The sequence below is a fragment of the Euphorbia lathyris genome, chromosome 4, assembly GCF_963576675.1.
Source record: "Euphorbia lathyris chromosome 4, ddEupLath1.1, whole genome shotgun sequence".
NCBI classification, from domain to species: domain Eukaryota; kingdom Viridiplantae; phylum Streptophyta; class Magnoliopsida; order Malpighiales; family Euphorbiaceae; genus Euphorbia; species Euphorbia lathyris.
Genome location: NC_088913.1, coordinates 97,582,028 through 97,600,173, shown reverse-complemented (window position 1 = coordinate 97,600,173; position 18,146 = coordinate 97,582,028). Strand labels below are relative to the sequence as shown.

Sequence of the window (18,146 nt, the reverse complement as noted above, 5' to 3'; positions counted from 1 at the left end):
TAAATGGACTTTTTATCTTTTGAACTCATTTTTATTATATCATTTTCATTAAAAAATAATTTTTTATTTTTAAAATTCAAATAACTTAATTTCTAAATTAAATTTTAATTTACGAAAAATATAAAATTTTAAAATTAAAATTAAAAAATGTTATAATTTTTTAGAAACTAGTATTGAACTAATAGGAAAATTAAATATGTTTACTCTTTTCACGTTGGACACTTTTAATGTTTTAGCAAACACACCAAAACGACGATGTTTTAACGCGTTGGAGACTAAAATTTTTTTGCCCAACCCTAACAGGTTGGATTTTGAAAATTTACCCTCAGCCATACAGCTAAAATTAGTCCCCCCAAATCTAAATTCCTGGATCCGCCACTAGAGATGACACAGTAGTTGATGAAGTATTTATCAAATTGACGTTAGAGGTAAAGTTACTCATAGTTGCATAGTTGCTAATGTTATGGATAAAATTGCATCATTTTAAAAGTTAGAGGTAAATTTGCCGCTAATTGTAAATATTATGAGTATTTTAACACTTTATCCCAAAATATATCAAGTTTTTTTTTAGAGAAACTACGTCGTATTGATGGAGTGCATGGAGTAAGAACTTTTTAGAAGTTGAGAAAAATGCATTCATTCATTGACTTGTTCCATCTGATTTTTTCCATTACTATTTCTTTTCTCCTCTCCTCTCCTCTCCTTCTTCTTCTTCTTCTTCCGATAAACATCTCCTTTTTTCAGCCGATGATATGATCAACATGCCGGTAGACATCTCTGCTGCTGTTAATAATTTACCAGGAGAATTAATGGATGTTGGAATCACTCATGTTTTTCAATTGTCATCTTCGTCTCTTCTCAAAGTGAAGAAAGGAGATATCACCAACTGGTTCGTCAATGGCCGATCTGATGCTATTGTTAGTTTCCTTCTCTCTTTTCCCCCAAATTTCAATACCTTTTTAGACTTCAATTTTGTTGCAGAAATTACATGTTTATATGAATTCATTCACATCTCTAGTATGAGGAGAATCCTATTTAGTTTGGTTTTTCTAGAATCGGAAGTTTTAGAGGTAAATTATATCCATGGCCACGAATCTAAATTTACTGCACTTCGCATTTTCTAACATTATAGCCATTAAATTTTAATTAATAATTTAAAATCAGACCATCGTAAAATAGAAAATTCTATAAGCAACTTTAATTCTTTAAATTTTTTATTTGGCATAACATATATTTGGATCTCTAAACTAAAGTTTCAAAATCGTCAATTAGGTCCCTAAATTAAGCAAAAATCATCAACTTAATCCTTGTTATATCCTAAATCAGAAACCGCAATTATTTAATATAGACTGTAATAATCTCTGATTTGATTCAAAATGAGTTTGGGGAAAAGAGTCTGAAACTGTTCAACCAAATGATTTTCGATGAGGCTTTAATTGATGATTTTTGTTTATAATAAGGACTAAATTGATAATTTTTGGTTAGTTTAAGGACTTGATTGATGATTTTAATAGTTAAGATCTTAATTGACTTTGAAACATTAGTTTAGGGAGCGAAATGAGATTATGCCTTTTTGTTTTGCTAGAATAGACAAAAATGTATTTTCAGAGAGAAATAGTTGAGAAATTCTTTGTTTTGTTAGAATAGACAACCGTGCATTTTTTTCCTAATACCAATCATCTCCCAATAAGGTATCATGATTCTCTTTTTTTAATTGGTTGGGTCTATTGCACCTGGTCCATGGTGTGCTCCCGGTCCATTGGACCTTACTGATAGAAAGGTGATAATTGTGTATCTTTTTTTTACACCAATCATCTCCCATTGAAGTGGCATGATTCTCTTTTTTAATTGGTTGAGTCCATTGCACTCGGTCCACTATAGAAGTTATCGAAATGGTTAGAGAAATAATGATTTTGAAAAATAAAAAAAGTGGTTTCATAATAAATATCATTCATTTTGAGGTGTTGATTAAAGTTTAATAGTCATAATGTTATAAAATGTAAAATTGAATGATTTGTATGTTACATTTTGAAGTTGGCAAAAAGCATCATTAGGTCTCTGATCTTTCATTTTTTGGTTCATTAAACCCTTGATCTTTTATTTGGATATATTAAACCCCTGATCATTTATTTTTTGGTCTCATTAAGCCCTTTATGACCGAAAACATTATGTTATGAACATTTAATTCTGTTAAAAATACGTTATTAACTTCATCTGTATTTGACCAAAAATAAATGATCAGGGACTTAATATATCCAAATAAAAAAATCAAGAGCTTAATAAACAAAAAAATGAAAGATTAGAGATCTAATGATACTTTTTGCCTTTGAAGTTTAATAGTCTTATTATAATATAATAAAGGGTTAACAGTCTTGTTATAAAGGCTTAGTACATCATTTGCCTATTTAATTTGTCAAAAAAGTATGATTGGCTTCCTGAATTTTTAAAGTGTCCAGATAGCTCCATCAAGTTGCATAAAATATTTAATTAGTCTTCTGAATTTGCGTAAAATATAATCAATTGGTCACTCGGTTGCAAAAAAAAGTAAGTTAAATATGAAAAATGTACTTCACGCATCTTAAAATATTATTACATAATTCAAAAATAGATTAAAAGGAAGTTATTATTGCTTAACTATAAAATTTGTCTTCTCTAATATTAGAACCGCATGTATCCCGATCTTGATCGTTTCACTTTTTTTTTAAGACGTTTGCAATACATTTTTGCATTTAACTTACTTTTTTGCAACCGAGTGATCAATTGATTATTTTTAAGCCTGAAATAATATTACAAGGTTAAATATAAACCAATTTTAAGGGGCTAATGGGCTACAGGGTCGAAATCACAGTTACTCAAAGGTGGAGCTGGTGGCCGGGGGCTCTGGACTGCCTCGGCCACTGAACATGATTATGTGCGCCTTCTCGTTTTATTGATGTAGAACCGAACCATGTAAATATCTTATGATTATATGTTTAATTTCAAATTCCGCGTATCAAGCTCGTTACAGTCAACACCGATCTAATTCATAACGTTTTCGTACAGGTTAATTCGACTAATGTACTAATGCAAGGATATGGAGGCGCAGATTTAGGTTCTTTTCGTACTGTCTTTAACTCTTGATTTTGGTAGTTCAAGTTTTGACAGATTTGAGTTCAAACTTTGGCAGCTATACATAGAGCTGCTGGACAACAACTACGACAAATGTGCTATAATTTCCCTCAAGTTCAACCCGGTGTTCGCTGTCCGATTGGGGAAGCAAGAATTACTCCGTATTACTTTATATCCCTTTATCATACTCATTTTCAGGAGAATAGGTTGGGCGCGGATCTTTGAGATATTATATTGGATCGAATATTCGTGGAAAAAGATTCAGATTTGGAATAAAATGTTGACTTAAGTCAATTGTTTGGTCAAATTTTGGATCTTTTTTCTCGAATATTCAGTCTAATTCAGTTTATTAAGTATTAACAGAATTAACAGAAATAACAGAAATTTCATTCACTAGATGTATAATATCCGTCGGTAATTTCACTATATTTAAGCAGATTTAGCATCATTGACGGAATTTTGAAAGGAGTGATATCCGTCATTGATGCTTTTCCCGAAAATATAGGAATAAGGTGCAAAAATGCCCCTAATATTTACAGACAGAAGCAATTTTATTCCAAACGCTGACAGCTAGGAGTAATTTTATCCCTAATGTTGTGAAGTTGGGTAGTTGAGAAATAATTTATCAAACTGTCTTTTCGGTTATGAATCTTGCCATCTACGCTTCACATGTGAGTCATTTTATCACTCATTAGTAACGGAGCATAAACATATAATTAGGCGTGATTTTTTTTTTTCAAAAAACATTAAAAAATATACTGTCTATTGTACGAGTTTGATAAAAAAAATTCAAAATATTTTGCTGGATTTATAAATATTAATCTCTAATTTTATTATTAAATCATAAAAAATATGATTTTTTTTAAACGAATTGATATACGATTGGTGCAAAATAACCGTTTTATAATAATATCTAAAATTAACCTAACTTGCCAACGTTAGGGGTAAAATTGCTCTTGACTACCAATGTTAGGGATAAAATTATTCCTAACTGTAAACGTTAACTTATAGTTATTTTTACATCTTATCCCAAAAATATATATAATTTTTAACATATTTTCATCCATTGATCCCGACTATATGATTTTATCTATTGTGAATGTATCGAGAGATGATTATGTGGACAGGGCTTTTAAATTGCCTGCATCGCACGTGATTCACACGGTCGGTCCCATCTATTTTGCAGATGAAAACCCTGTAGCTTCCTTGAGAAATGCATACAGGTTTGTAGCTTTCGTAATATATTACGACAGTCAATTTCTAACACGAAAACTCGATTTTATGCGGAGAAATTAACTTTTGTCTGAATCTTTTGTTTAATGGAAATATGCAGGAGCAGCTTAACATTAGCTAAAGCTAATAAGATTCAGTATGTTGCCTTCCCTGCAATCTGTTGTGGTGTTTATGGGTAAGCTACTAAATGAAGCTTTCAATAAGGACCTTATCATTTTATTTCATTTTTTTTGACAAAATGCAAATTTGAGATGGCCTAATAAACAAATAACCTCGTGAACTTATTCAAATGTTACAACTGTTCTTCCGAACTTTCACTTGTAACAACTTACCCCTCAAACTTATCCAATTATAAAACATAACTCTCAAACTTGTCAAATTGTAAAACATAACCCCAAATTACTGACATGGACCGCAATTGAAGAAACACTTGAAATATAAAAGCTGCAACGCTCGTGGAGTGTGATAATCAGATTTTTGGCGTGCTATGAATTCGGGGAAACGTTTTTACGGTTGCTTTAAGTATGGGGTAAAAAAATTTCCAATTTGGGATTATGTTTTACAATTGGACAAGTTTAAGGGGTAAGTTGTTACAATTGAAAGTTGGAGGGAGCAGTTGCAATATTTGGACAAGTTCAAGAGGTTATCTGTGTATTAGGCCTAATAAAATCAATCAACTTTGAGTTTTATCTCAATTAAGTCACTCTATTGATTTCAATGATTACAATGCATCAGAATGATGTTATGACTGATACATGAGCATGAGTTAGCTCAGATGTCTAACCGAAACATGTGGCAATCACATGTCAATTATTTTTATGAAAAAAACTAAATTTTGTTTTTTTTTCATAAAAATAACCGACACTTAGCTGTTAGGTGGCGCATAAATGGATGTTAGGTATCGTTTCGATCAAAGTTGACTCATGTTGATGCATTATTCATCTCATCATTCTGATCTATTTTAATCACTGGAATCACCGTAGTGATCTAATTGAGACAAAACTCAAAGTTGGATGATTTTATTGAGACAAATTGAAGTTGAGTGACCATTTTGGGATAACCATCTAAGTTCACTGACCAACGGCATATTTAACCCCTCCCTGAACTTACACAGTGTCTACTTAGCTCTTTGAACTTGCTTAAGCTGGTATAATTAAGTCCCTTAATCTTGGGTTAAATGCATCATTGGTCATCGAACCTTCATGTTGATTCAAAATGATCACTCAACTTCAATTTGTCTCAATAAAATCAATTAACTTTGAATTTGGTCTCAATAAAGTCACTTTGGCGACTTCAAGAGCAAAATGACACCAGAAATATGATGTGACTTCCACTTTAGCAGTCAACCTTCATCGCTGACTGAAACGACACGTGACAAACATCTAGCTGACACGTGGATGCCATCTAGCTGGCCGAAACAATCCACGTGTCGTTTTGGTCAACTGTGAAAATTGATTATTGCTGATGTGACATTTTTCCGATATCTTTTTGCTCTTGAAGTCACTTGAGTGATTTTATTGAGACAAATTCAAAGTTGAATGATTTTCGTGAGACAAATTAAAGTTAAGTGACCATTTTGAGACAACCATTAAAATTCAGTGACAAATAGTGCATTTAACTCCCTTAATTTGTTAAAAGACACTAAAGGTCATAAAAAAATAGAAAGCTAATTTATTTTGAAGATTTAAAATCACAAATTAGATTTTTATTTTTTAATTTTTGAATTTGTTTTTATAGATTTGGACATTGAAATGTATATACCTTTAAACAAGTCTAGAGGGTTAATAGATCAGGTAAGCAAGTTCATGAGACTAATATGTCACTTTAAATAAATTCAGGGTCCGTTGTCATGTTTTTAAGATAAGTTGAGGGAGCTATTGATGTATTAACGCCTAAAATCAATGAAAGTTTATTAAGGGTCCGTTGTTTAGTTCTCCTGTTCCTATTTGATAAGTCGTAAATGTTAGTTGATTTTTCTATTAAACGCATTTGTTTCGAAATTTTATTAAATACTTTTTAACTTCTGTTTAAAAATTAAAAACCAAAAATAATTTCAAAAAATGGAAACAAACGTACACTAACCTTCCACGCTATTCATGTTTAAGGTATCCTTTAGAGGAGGCAGCTACAGTGGCTATTTCTACTGTCAAAGAATTTGCACATGATTTTAAAGAGGTGAGTGAGTACATATAAGGAAAAAAAATATCTTTTAAGTCCCTGATCTTTTCAATTTTTTGTTGGTTGAGTCCCTTTCTCAATTTGACACATTAAACCCGGACCAATTATGATCGCACACATTAACCCCTACTTGCCATATTAGTAGCAGCTTTAAATATACAATTCAGTTAAAGAGTGTATGTAGAACAAAAAGTAAATTGGTTTCCGAACTTGTTTAAAATGTTCTACCGGGCATCTAAATTTATTTAAAATTATATATTAGTCTCTTGATATTGCTTAAAGTGATATATATTCGTCCTTGAATTTGCATAAAGTTGCATACTTTTTCAATTTATCCAAAATTCATTATTGTTCTTCTGCCATTCGGCAATTCATTATGTCACTTTAAGCAAATTCAAGCAATTCAGGAACTAATAAAACACCTTCTAAGTTTAGAGAGCTCCTAATGTATTAAGTTTATATTTTACATTTCAAAATAAAGTTTTACAATTTCTCTATAACCACGTGAGACAAACAAAAAAAAAATGTTTTTGAACTCAAATCTATTTTCTATATATGCAATTATAATTGATTAAAGGATCAATGTGTGAAATTGAAAATTAGGTGTAACCATCTAGTCCTATACCGAGATACAGTAATTTTCACCTGATCAGTGACTGACCAAGTAAATTTGGTTAGCCAACGTTAGATCTGAACTTATTAAGATTTTATGGTAAAGATTAAAAGTATCGTAAGGCTTAAATTCACACCTTCTAGATCTAATGGTGACTGACCAAATTCACTTGGTCAGTCACTTACCAGGTGAAAACCACCGTACCAAGATATTCTCCGTTTTGTTTTTTCCACCTTACTGTCATGGAACTAATTTAACTAACAGCTCAAGTTTATAGTTAAGACCCAATCGTCGATCGTATATTAATTTCTGACACACCCTTACACACAAATGTCCATTGGGTTTACAGTGCGTACAAGGCGGGTCTATCCCACCATGTGTTTTTAATTCCACAAATTAATGAGTTTGTCAGGACTAAAACCCTCGACCGTTTGATCCTAGATGCTCTAATACCATGTCATGGAATCAATTTAACCAACAGCTCAAGCTAACAGTTAAGGTCCAATCGTAGATCGTATATTAATCTCTGACACTTACTAATAAGCCTCAATCGCTCTTACTCCATTTTTTACGTGGGATTCTGTTCATTCCTACATCCATCGTCATCCCTAATGTCGCTCGTTGCTCATGCCTTCTACCTCGACCCCACCCACTTCGGACAGGGCGTTACAGGCCCACCAGCTTCTGGCTGGTTCATCCCCGAACTGTGCACCGTGCATGAAGAGTTTGCTATAATATCAATTGTAACAATCTGACCCAATTGAAGGACCCAAAAGACGGGTTGCCAATAACACGCGGAATACGAATAACAACACAATGATCAATCTCACAAACAATCAACCAAAGCACAACCCAAGTTCCAAATCAAAACAACAACAATAACCACAAGAATGAAAATCTAAACCACAATCAACAACACGAGATTTATACGTGGAAAACCTCTTCAGTGTGAAGAGTAAAAACCACGGGACGTTTGAGGAGTCCACCCTTCTTCTCTTATTATGATAAAATTGAGGGCAAAACAAACCCAACAAAGTCTTACAAAGGTTTATAACCCTCCAACAACAATCATAAACTATAAGAGATCAAGAAGTAAACAAATACCACAAAGAGAAGAAACTTATCTAAAATCTTCCCCAATCCCGAACAGACCTTCCCGACCTCCGAACGACAATCACAACGGTGAGAACAAGGAACAATATGTCAAAAAGCTCATGTCCAAAAATCGACAAAAACGTGAACTGGCCTAAAGAGAGAAAGGCCAAAACCGAAAATCTTCTTTTGTGTGTCTTTTCTTCTTCCTTCACTTATCTTAAAATAAAGACAACTCATAGACTTAAATACACATTAACCTAAGCTTCTCAAAGAAGCCAAAGTTAATAATAAATGGACCTTAAATATGGGCGGGACTCATAACAACAATACTATGTAGATATTATCCTTTTTGGCCCAAAACCAACACCATAGACCTCACAGTTTTAAAACGCGTCTGTATGTATTGGATTCTCATCTTGCTAATAAACCTACATCACTCCCTCCATTTCCAATGTGGAATTCAGTTCACTCCTACCTCATCGTCACCCTTTAAAACCGCTCCCTGCTTAGGTTTTCTATCCCCGAGCCTTCCACTTCAAACCGGGTCATTATATTAGGGATTCAACAAAAACCGAAAAGATCAGGGGCTCAAAATGCGTTTTTCCTTTATACTACATCAGGATTATATGAATAACCTATTTTATTTGAAAATTGTGGTAGCAGATTCATTTTGTTCTGTACTTGGAAGAAGTCTTCAATGTTTGGTTGGAGAAGACAAGTGAATTGCTTCTGGATTAGTGTTTTTTGCTTTGTGCCTTCTGGAAGTTTTCAATATATGGTGTTTTTACAAATACGATGATCGTGAAACTTCAAAACGTAATATAAAAATCATTCAACTTTGTAATTTCTAATATTAGCCACTAAATTTAATTAACGTGGAACCCCCTAAAGTTGTCCATTTTTATAACTTTGCCCGCGCCTCTTATTTTTTCTCAACTGGATAAGATGTTGACTCTTGAGGACCACTTGCCTGACTTCCTATATGAAATGTGTATTTTCATCATAAAAATTTGCAATGTGGCATTTTGTGATGGTATTTCAAAGTGTATATTAGTTTAAGGAGGATATTGCAAAATATGCTCTAAGAAAGGTAAATTTTTTTAAGGGAAAAGTCATATTGCATATGGTCAACCAAAAAATGAGTAGTCAGAATCTTTTCTTTTGGTTAAACCATCCAGTACTCCGAACCACATTGGCCGACTAATCCAGATTCGAGGCGGATCCAAGGATTACGGTATTTAAACCCCTCCCAATCACCGTTGTGGGGGATCGATCCTGAGACCGCCCTACCAAGCGCAGCCCCATGCTACCACTGTGCCAACCAACAATTGGTAGTCAGAATCTTTTCTAATTAAGAAAGAATAAGAGACGCATTATATCATTTTTTTTGGGAATTACAGTGGTTAATGGGATGTCCCTTTAAGTCAGACCTACAAAAATCTATACTCTGAACAACTTTAATTCTTCAACTTTTTTATTTTATGAGCATTTATGTGTTATTTGATTAGAAAGGAGAAAATGAATAGAAAAATGTAATTTTGGAAAATAAAAATATGGTTCCATGGTAGATATGATCCTAAACCACTTTAATTATTCGAGATTTCTATTTGAGGTTGTTAACCATTATTTCAGACATTAATTGAAATTTAATGGCTACAATATTAAACAAATTTAAAGTTGAGTCATTTTTATATTACATTTTAAAATTTAATGTTTTCATTAAAATTCAAGTGATCATGTGTGTTACCCTTGACCAAGACACAATTTTAAGCTATTTAACTTTACATGTTTATGCTATTAAGATCCTTATTCAGCTTGTAAATTTTATAAATTTAAATATGGCTTTAATGCATTCCTATGTCTTTGCATTTGTCCACAATTCGTTTGTCTTCCGATAATCGTTATGTTTATCTTTTAAATTTGTTTAAAGTGATATATTAGTTTTTTTTTATTTTTTTTAAATGTTTTATTGACTTTCAACTTATTTATAGTCATCTATTAATCCCTGAATTTATTTAAAGTGATAAACACTTCAGCTTGTTGAAGTCTAAAAGGACTTCCTCCCTCTCTCTAAAGGACTTTCTCTCTCTAAGAATTTGAAAAACTAATACGACTTATAATCATTGCTTTGAACTTTCTCTCTAAAAATTCATTTTCTCTTAACTAACTAAACAACACCTAAATAACATCAAAACGAGAGTTTTAATATATTAAATTTGCATAAAATATCATTAATTCTTAGAATTTTTTTTTAATTTTAAGATCATCAACAGTCATTTTGATGTGTTGATTGAAGTTTAGTGTTATAATATTAAAAAATATAAAATTAACTTTTTTGGGATAAAATGTAAAAATACCCCTAATGTTTATACCTAGTAGCAATTTTACCCCTAACGTCTAAAATTGTGCAATTTTACCATTAATATTGACAACAAATAGCAATTTTATCTTTAACGTTGACAAGTTGAGTAGATTGGACCTCGGTCCTAAATTTTGTCATCTACATTTCATATGTAGATCATTTTATTGCTCTTTAGTAACAGATGGATTTTTTTTAAGAATATACTGTATTTTGTACGAGTTGGATTAAAAAAGTTCAATAATTATTTGAATTTAAAAATATTAATCTTAAATTCACTATTAAATCCCAAAAAAAATATGATTTTTTTTAGAATCAACATTGAACAAAATATCTGTTTTTTTAATACTGTCTAAAATTATCCAAACTTGCTAACATTATGGGTAAAATTGCTTAAAAGTAAAATTACTCCTACCTGTACACATTAAGAATATTTTTACACCTTATCCCTTTTATTCTATATTTTGAGTTTAGTAACCCTATTGTGAAAATGAATAGAACTTAAAGGCGAAAGGTATAACTTACCCAATTTGAATGTTTTGAAAGTAAAACGCCCATGTGGTGTCTTGGATTCGACGCCAGCGACTCACTGAATCCAGCAACCCTCTTGGTACTGTTACGTTTACAAAACCACTATAATTGCTCGAAGAACTATTTCTCAATCATAACCAAACACCTTTTAGAAAGTATAATAAAAAAACACTACAAAAAAAGATCACTATATTAGTACCCGTTTATTTCCATTTTTCAGATCTGCATTTTACCTTTTAATTCTAAATAACAGATCTGCCTTTTGTCTTTCAAAACAACGGTTTTTAACAGAAAAATCAACTAACATCTACTACCTATCAGCAAAACAACTAACATCAACAAGTAAACAAATGGGCCCTTAGTGCTACAACGAAAGCACGAACTCTTCACGGGGATTTAACTAAGAAGACAAATGTACATTTCATCCCATTAACAATTTAAAATACAGTGATTCAAAAACACATACAAGCTCATGAGGGCAAAGAACTTAGCAGCAGCATCTACTCATGTTCGTTGAACGAATTAACCCGGATGACTCCGACGACTTCACTAATTTCCAAACTCTGCAGATTTCTTTACAGCTTTCGATCTCAACAACGCCAAAGGAGTGAGAATCGGTATACGCTTATGCATCTTTCTCCTTAGATAAACTCTGGGGGATTCTACTGATAACACTCTCATCGACTATCTTATAATGGTGCGATAATGTCCTATGGATCATCCCGCAATATTTGTCGACATGCTCTTCATATCTGCTATACAATGCAGGAATTGTAATGGATAATACGGTTCCTGTTACCAGTAACAAACTTATTATTCGAGTTCATCCAAGTATGTTACTCGAGCAATTCGCGAGACACAAGTGAAATTGAGTGTTTTATAAACGAAATTAAAGCGACTCCTTACCTACATAGGCCAGGGTAAAGAATGAGAAGTAACTCCCAATTGCAGAGAGGAGCCATAGACAAACAACCACCTGTTCGATACAAAAAGGCGTTCGAATGAGATAGAAAGATCAGCTAGCAATAAGATGCATAATATCAAAGGCAGGGAAAGTAGCGTCTTTGGCATAGATCGTAAGGACAAGTTTTAAATCGTAAAAAGATTCATCAGCATGGCAATGACTGTCCCGGAAATATACAAATAAGCACGCATCCAATTCGAATTCCACTTCTATCTTGTTTTGAAGTTAAAATAGAGTTGTCAATTTCTGACATGACAACACGATTTACAGAAATAACCAGCTTGACACTACTTGTTTGATTACAAAAAAAGGCATTTGAATGAGATCGTAAGATCAGCTAGCAATAAGACGCACATATCGAAGGCAGGGAACATAGCATTTTTGGCATGGATTGTAAGGATAAGTTTTAAATCGTAAAAAGATTCATCAGCATGGTAATGATTGTTCCGGAAATATACAAATAAGCACGCATCCAATTCGAATTCCAATTCTATCTTGTTTCTAACACCACGACAACACGACAACACGATTTCTGACCTGTTTGACACAATTATCATTTTTGTTGCATTTATACCATACATAATTATATAATGGTATCGAACTTATATATCATATAACACGAATATGACATGATAACCCGTTCCGACACCCCTAACTTAAAAGGAAGTCATTTAGAACTCTAATTTGTATTTTGATGGAAATCCTATGCATCTGTGAAAAACGAACTCTATCAAATACTTAACTCGAATTTCAAAGTTATATAGATTATAAAAACTTTCAGCACGGAAATATAGGGTAAATTACATCCATGGCCCCTAAACTATAGTGCTACCTAGTAACATTATAGCCTCTAAACTTCATTTTTTGACATACAAATCCTTGAGCTTTACATTCTGTAACATTATAGTCCAAATCAACAAAAACCCGTTCAACACTTCACATAATAATGGAGGGTAAAATAGGTATTTTACCATATTTTTTTTTAAGCCCAAACCATACGGAGCCCCCTAAAGTTGTCCATTTTGGTCATTTTTCCCCCCGAACCTTAGGGGCAAGCCATTAGCCACTTCAATTAGCTAAGCGTGACATAAAACTCCCCTTATTTTTCCTCAGTCAAAGAAGATGTTGACCCGTGAGAACCACTCACCTTTCGGTTGACTTCTCATATGCAATGTGGCTTTTCCTTTTACAAAAATTTTGCAACGTGGCCTCTCGGAATGGTATTTCAAAGTCTGTATGAGTTTAGAGAAGCTATCGAAAAATATGCTCCAGGAAGGGGTAACTCTTTTTGAAGCGAAGAGCCACAGTACATATGGGAAGTCAACAGAAAAGCGAATGGTCAAAATCTTCTCCGATCGAGGAAAAATAAAGGGTGTTTTATGTCACTTTCAGAGAGTTGGAGTGGCTAATGGGTTGTCCCTTAATTTCCGGGAGCATAGTGACCAAAATGGACAAGGGCTCCGTATGGTTTAGCACTTTTTTTTATGACATGATTAAAAAAGTCAATGATGTAGTCAACTGTCAAACTTATTCAGGACAATATTTCGTAAAAAAAATTTACGATTTTTTTGTTGATTTGGACTTTAATAATAAAAATGCAAAGTTCGAGGTTTTTTATGTCAAGAAATGAAGTTTACAACCCATAACGCTAGCAGCACTATAATTTAGGAGCCGTGAATATATTTTAGCCCAGAAATATACGACAAATCAATATCACGTCAAATAATTAGGCTCGTAAAGCTTCATCAAACAAGCAAAACCCTTGCATCTTTTTAAGGAGATGGATAACGGATACTTACCATGAAAAAGAGTCGAAAATCCTTGCCAATAGTAATGTCGTGAGCCATAAGAAGCACATTATTGAGTTTAACACGAAAAGATGCTGCGGCATTATTAACCATTTCCTCCGACAAAACTAGCTCCGGTAATGATTGCGGTTGTCTGCATAAGATTAAGAAAAAGGAATTCCCATAAAAATGGATTCAACAATAAAAGTAAAGGGATAATAAATCAATATATGTAACGCAAATAGCACATACGTATTTCTCATAACAGCAACGTTGGCACGGGCGTATAATATTACAGTCACAACCAGCAAGACGTCTGAGAAAATTGTTAAGAATGGTAATTCCGATTGCTCGAATATAAACCAAGCAACTGTTGCGACAACAATGACACCAAAAGAAACATGCCGCTTCCACAAAAGCACATCAGCAGCTGCGAGCGGAAAAAGGAATTAGGCGAACAAATAAAACACACGAAACCAAATATACTAGCAGGCACAATAGGTTTATCAAAGATGTAAAATTGACTCAACTTGCGAATGTTACGTTCTCAATTATATCATTAATGACGTTAAAGGTAAAATTGCTCGTGGCTGGGAGTGATAAGGGTATTTTTGTAACTTATCCCTTTAATTAATGGAATATGGACGCAGTAGCCAAGCCACAAAAAAGGTAGTTTCCGAGAGGTCACTTCGAGTCTTAGGAGCGGCCTCTTGCCAAAAAATTGGCAGGGGAAGGCTTGCCCCCCAATACACCCTTGTGCGTGGGACCCCTCCCCGGACCCTCGCTTAGCGGGGACGCGTAGTGCACCAGGCCGCCCTATTGCAATATGATGAGACATATGGGCTCAAGCCTACACGTGTACAGCTTAGGCCTCTCCGCCCCATGCAAGGGACTTGGGCTGGGCCCACATCCAAGTGGGACTAAGCCCGATGTCCGAAAGTAAAAGATCAACGTAGCTTGCGCCTAGGACGAGGGTGTCAGGTCGCCAAATCAGATCTAACGCCTATAGCGTGCCAGGAAGCTAGGGGTGTCCCACAGGGACCCAAAGCCTATATAAGGCCCTCACGTAGTCAAAGAAAGGGACGTTTGGACTCTCTCTCTTTCCCTACTTTACTATCCTCTTACTCCGTTATCCTACTAACTTGATCGTCGGAACTTACACAGGGGACCGCTCCCAGCGCAGGTCAACCAACTCCAACAATCTCGACGTAGAACAGTGCACACGTCTCATTACAATATAACCACTATGCATCATTAATTTAGGTACAAAAGAGTAAAGAAGATATAGTTAACATATCAGATAATAAGCAGAATATAAGTTTTAACGCAGTAACAGCGCCTTCGCCTTACGAAGTTGCGGGCTCAAACTAATTTGCAAGGTCGTAGAGATCGCTCTATCGAATTTCGCTACAGAGGAAATATACACTACTGGATAAATGGGAATCAGTCCACACTTACTGACCGACAGATAACGAACCCAACGAAGCGTGCCGCCAACATTCCTACCAAAGCTAGGGATCTGTCCATACGTGAAGCGCGCCGCCAACATTCCTACAAACAAGGTGAACCTCCTATTTTGCTACAGACCGTCCCAACACATCCCCATTCCTTTCGTCAATCATTTCATAGCCGAGTAGGAACTCCACAGAAAAAACCGTGATTCATTCTAGAAATGTCATCTCAAACGATTGATGAACTCGTCTGATTTCCTTAATTCAAGCATCTCTCATTTTCTCAAACAAGAGGGTATTCAATTTCAACCTTCATTCCTAATTTCCTCAAACTTTATCTATCTTAGCACATAATATTAGGTTTTTATCAGTAATACACTGTGCAAGTAATGAGCCCGGTCCTCGATACCTCATCGATCAAATTCCTGCCTTTTCTAGAAAGCATCCAGGAACGAGAAACCATATAGCATAAGCAAATGTTAGGAATTGGATCGGTGTTGACTACAACAATGTTAAGAGCCCGGTCCTCGATACCTCATCGAGCAAATTCCTGCTTTTTCTAGAAAGCATCCAGGAACGAGAAACCAAATAGTATAAGCAAATGTTAGGAATTGGATCGGTGTTGCCTACAACAGTGTAATGAGCCCAGACCTCGATACCTCATCGATCAAATTCCTGCTTTTCTAGAAAGCATCCAGGAAGGAGAAACCAAATAGTATAATAAGCAAATGTTAGGAATTAGATCGGTGTTGACTACAACAAGCTTGACATAAGGAACAGGAAATTGGACAGCAATCACAATGACAAGAGATTTTCGTGTTTCGGTTATTTTTGCCTACATCCACGAGCGTGGAGGAGCACATAATTCATTAGCAATCCGTAAGTTGGTACAACACTAAGAAACTCTCATTCTATATCCAAATCCCAAACTCTCACATCTCACGAGACCCAATTACACCTAAGCTCACATATATGCGTATCCCAAGAGCACAAACTCTAAAACTCTAGACGCAAATAAATAAGCAAGTGATCCTTGCTTACATGAAACTAACCCTTTTGTTTGGATCCGGTGTTATTAAAGTAAGGTAATGTAAACTAACATTACCATGAAAGTACTACAATTTCGTGTTAGAAAATAGGGATAAGGTATCAAAATGAACTCAACATTATCGGGGAAGTGTCAATTTGACCCCCACATACAAAATAACACCAATTTAACCCCAACGTTTATGAAACAGTGTCAATTTAACCCCAACGTTTATGAAATTGTGTCAATTTAACCCCACATTTATGAAATGGTGTCAATTAAACACTAATTTTCTTCAACGATGCAGTAAAACGAGGCTATAATTACACAATTTCATAAACGTTGGGGTTAGGTTGATGCTATTTTGTACGTGGAGGTCAAATTGTCACTTCCCCAATAATCTTGAGGTCATTTTGGTACCTTATAGCTAGAAAACATATACACAAAACCTATGTTGCATGACTCTTTTTCAGTAGCATTTCAGAGTTTCGTGTCGGTTTCCATTCCATTTTCTTTTCGGTTTCCTCCGGATGTTTAAGTTTCCGCACAACAAAGCATAAAACCCACCAATTTACCATCAAAACGCACTAATTACCATCAAAACAAACATATATATTTACAACACCTACAAACAAAAGTATAATCTCTTTTCCTGATAGGATTTACCTAAACAAAAAGAATTCAATTCCTATTTTAATTAGTAAAACCAAACTAAATAGAATTCCAGACATGTATACAAGAGAATCCAATTGAAAAACATCCAATTAGCAATAAAAATCACATTTAGCAGCTTCTAAATGAACTTAATTAAAACCCCCAATTCAAGAAAAATAGAAAGGCGGAAAGCTCTTTACCTTTGCCGCCACCCATAACCTGATGAACTGAAGCTTTCCGACCAAATAATCGATACCCAGAAGTTAATATCGACGAAGAGCTAGTAGTAGAAGAAGCTGCGGCGTCATTCCTCGCCTCTCCTCCATTAATCTCAACTCTATCGACAAATTCACCTGAATTTTCCATTTCAATTCTTTACTGCCAAATAAGAACGAACCCAATCAGAAGATAACGATCGAAAGCAAATTAAAAACCCTTGCAATTGAATTGAACACAAGAATCTTACCGTTCTGTTATAGGTGGCCGGATCTGTTAGTTTGAAAATAAGGGTTTTTCTCGGTTTTTGAAATGTCTTCTTCATGTTTTTCTAGAAGGAATTTGGGGAGAGAAGAAGAAAAAGAAGACGACAAGCCAAGTCATAGAGGTGGCGATTACCTAATTCGTTCGTTCTTACCCAATTGGTGGTGGCCCCTCTGATACTATCATGTGCACGATTGGAGGGGAAAAAGATTACAACTTTACTTGAATTTTCCAATAACTTTGTATAAATATCTTTTTCTTATCCGTAAAGTACCAAAATACGAGTATATTTTTTTTAGTACGCTCTACGTATATAGTATCATTAATTTAGAAATTGTTGAGCTATACTTCGAACGATCAATCAACCACACAGATAAACAAAGTTCACAAAGATCACAGATTGGATCTTGAAACAGCAATCAAAAGAATACACACAGAATTTACCCTGGTTCGGCTTAACTGCCTACATCCAGCAACTTCACTAATCAATGGAGATTACAACAAGATTGAAACAGTTTCCTCTCTAGAAACTCTCGTGTTTTTCCAATCCCCAACTCAGTATATCATAGTGTACACTAATGACTTAGTCTAAGAATAATCTCACGTATGAAACTACTTCCCAACCCAGACCTTTTATAGCCTTTACAAGATTGTGAAAATACCCAA

General features: G+C 34.4%; 2 protein-coding genes across 4 annotated transcripts; one reads left to right on the top strand and one right to left on the bottom strand.

Moving 5' to 3' along the window:
- Positions 1-638: 638 nt before the first annotated feature.
- LOC136227459 (uncharacterized) lies at positions 639-9,141 on the top strand. Of its 2 annotated transcripts, none has more exons than XM_066016139.1 (7): positions 639-917; positions 3,043-3,091; positions 3,167-3,269; positions 4,236-4,331; positions 4,442-4,516; positions 6,458-6,516; positions 8,891-9,141. In XM_066016139.1, exons 1-6 carry the CDS (start codon positions 753-755, stop codon positions 6,504-6,506), a joined length of 537 nt encoding a protein of 178 aa, XP_065872211.1. In that variant the 5' UTR covers positions 639-752; the 3' UTR covers positions 6,507-6,516; positions 8,891-9,141. The 2 variants fall into 2 exon arrangements, with proteins under 2 accessions (XP_065872211.1, XP_065872210.1); XM_066016138.1 differs by having other exon boundaries at positions 6,447-6,516.
- A 2,341-nt stretch (positions 9,142-11,482) lies between these two features.
- Positions 11,483-17,625, bottom strand: LOC136226902 (reticulon-like protein B16). 2 transcript variants are annotated; one of them, XM_066015582.1, is made up of 6 exons: positions 17,467-17,625; positions 17,201-17,378; positions 14,121-14,298; positions 13,881-14,022; positions 12,024-12,093; positions 11,483-11,909 (listed from the first exon to the last, which is right to left on the bottom strand). In XM_066015582.1, exons 2-6 carry the CDS (start codon positions 17,364-17,366, stop codon positions 11,743-11,745), a joined length of 723 nt encoding a protein of 240 aa, XP_065871654.1. In that variant the 5' UTR covers positions 17,367-17,378; positions 17,467-17,625; the 3' UTR covers positions 11,483-11,742. The 2 variants fall into 2 exon arrangements, with proteins under 2 accessions (XP_065871654.1, XP_065871655.1); XM_066015583.1 differs by having other exon boundaries at positions 17,201-17,373; positions 17,467-17,610.
- Between the last annotated feature and the right edge of the window lie 521 nt (positions 17,626-18,146).

What these genes read in the sequence shown, in the direction of transcription:
- LOC136227459 (XM_066016138.1), top strand. Translation starts at nt 753, where the DNA reads ATGATCAACATGCCGGTAGACATCTCTGCTGCTGTTAATAATTTACCA. An exon ending in ATATGGAGGCGCAGATTTAG is followed by an intron (nt 3,092 to 3,166) that starts GTTCTTTTCGTA and finishes AAACTTTGGCAG; the next exon opens with CTATACATAGAGCTGCTGGA. An exon ending in TCCTTGAGAAATGCATACAG is followed by an intron (nt 4,332 to 4,441) that starts GTTTGTAGCTTT and finishes GGAAATATGCAG; the next exon opens with GAGCAGCTTAACATTAGCTA.
- LOC136226902 (XM_066015582.1), bottom strand. Translation starts at nt 17,366, where the DNA reads ATGGAAAATTCAGGTGAATTTGTCGATAGAGTTGAGATTAATGGAGGA. An exon ending in GGTTATGGGTGGCGGCAAAG is followed by an intron (nt 14,299 to 17,200) that starts GTAAAGAGCTTT and finishes TTCCGCTCGCAG; the next exon opens with CTGCTGATGTGCTTTTGTGG. An exon ending in CTTTACCCTGGCCTATGTAG is followed by an intron (nt 11,910 to 12,023) that starts GTAAGGAGTCGC and finishes TACTGGTAACAG; the next exon opens with GAACCGTATTATCCATTACA.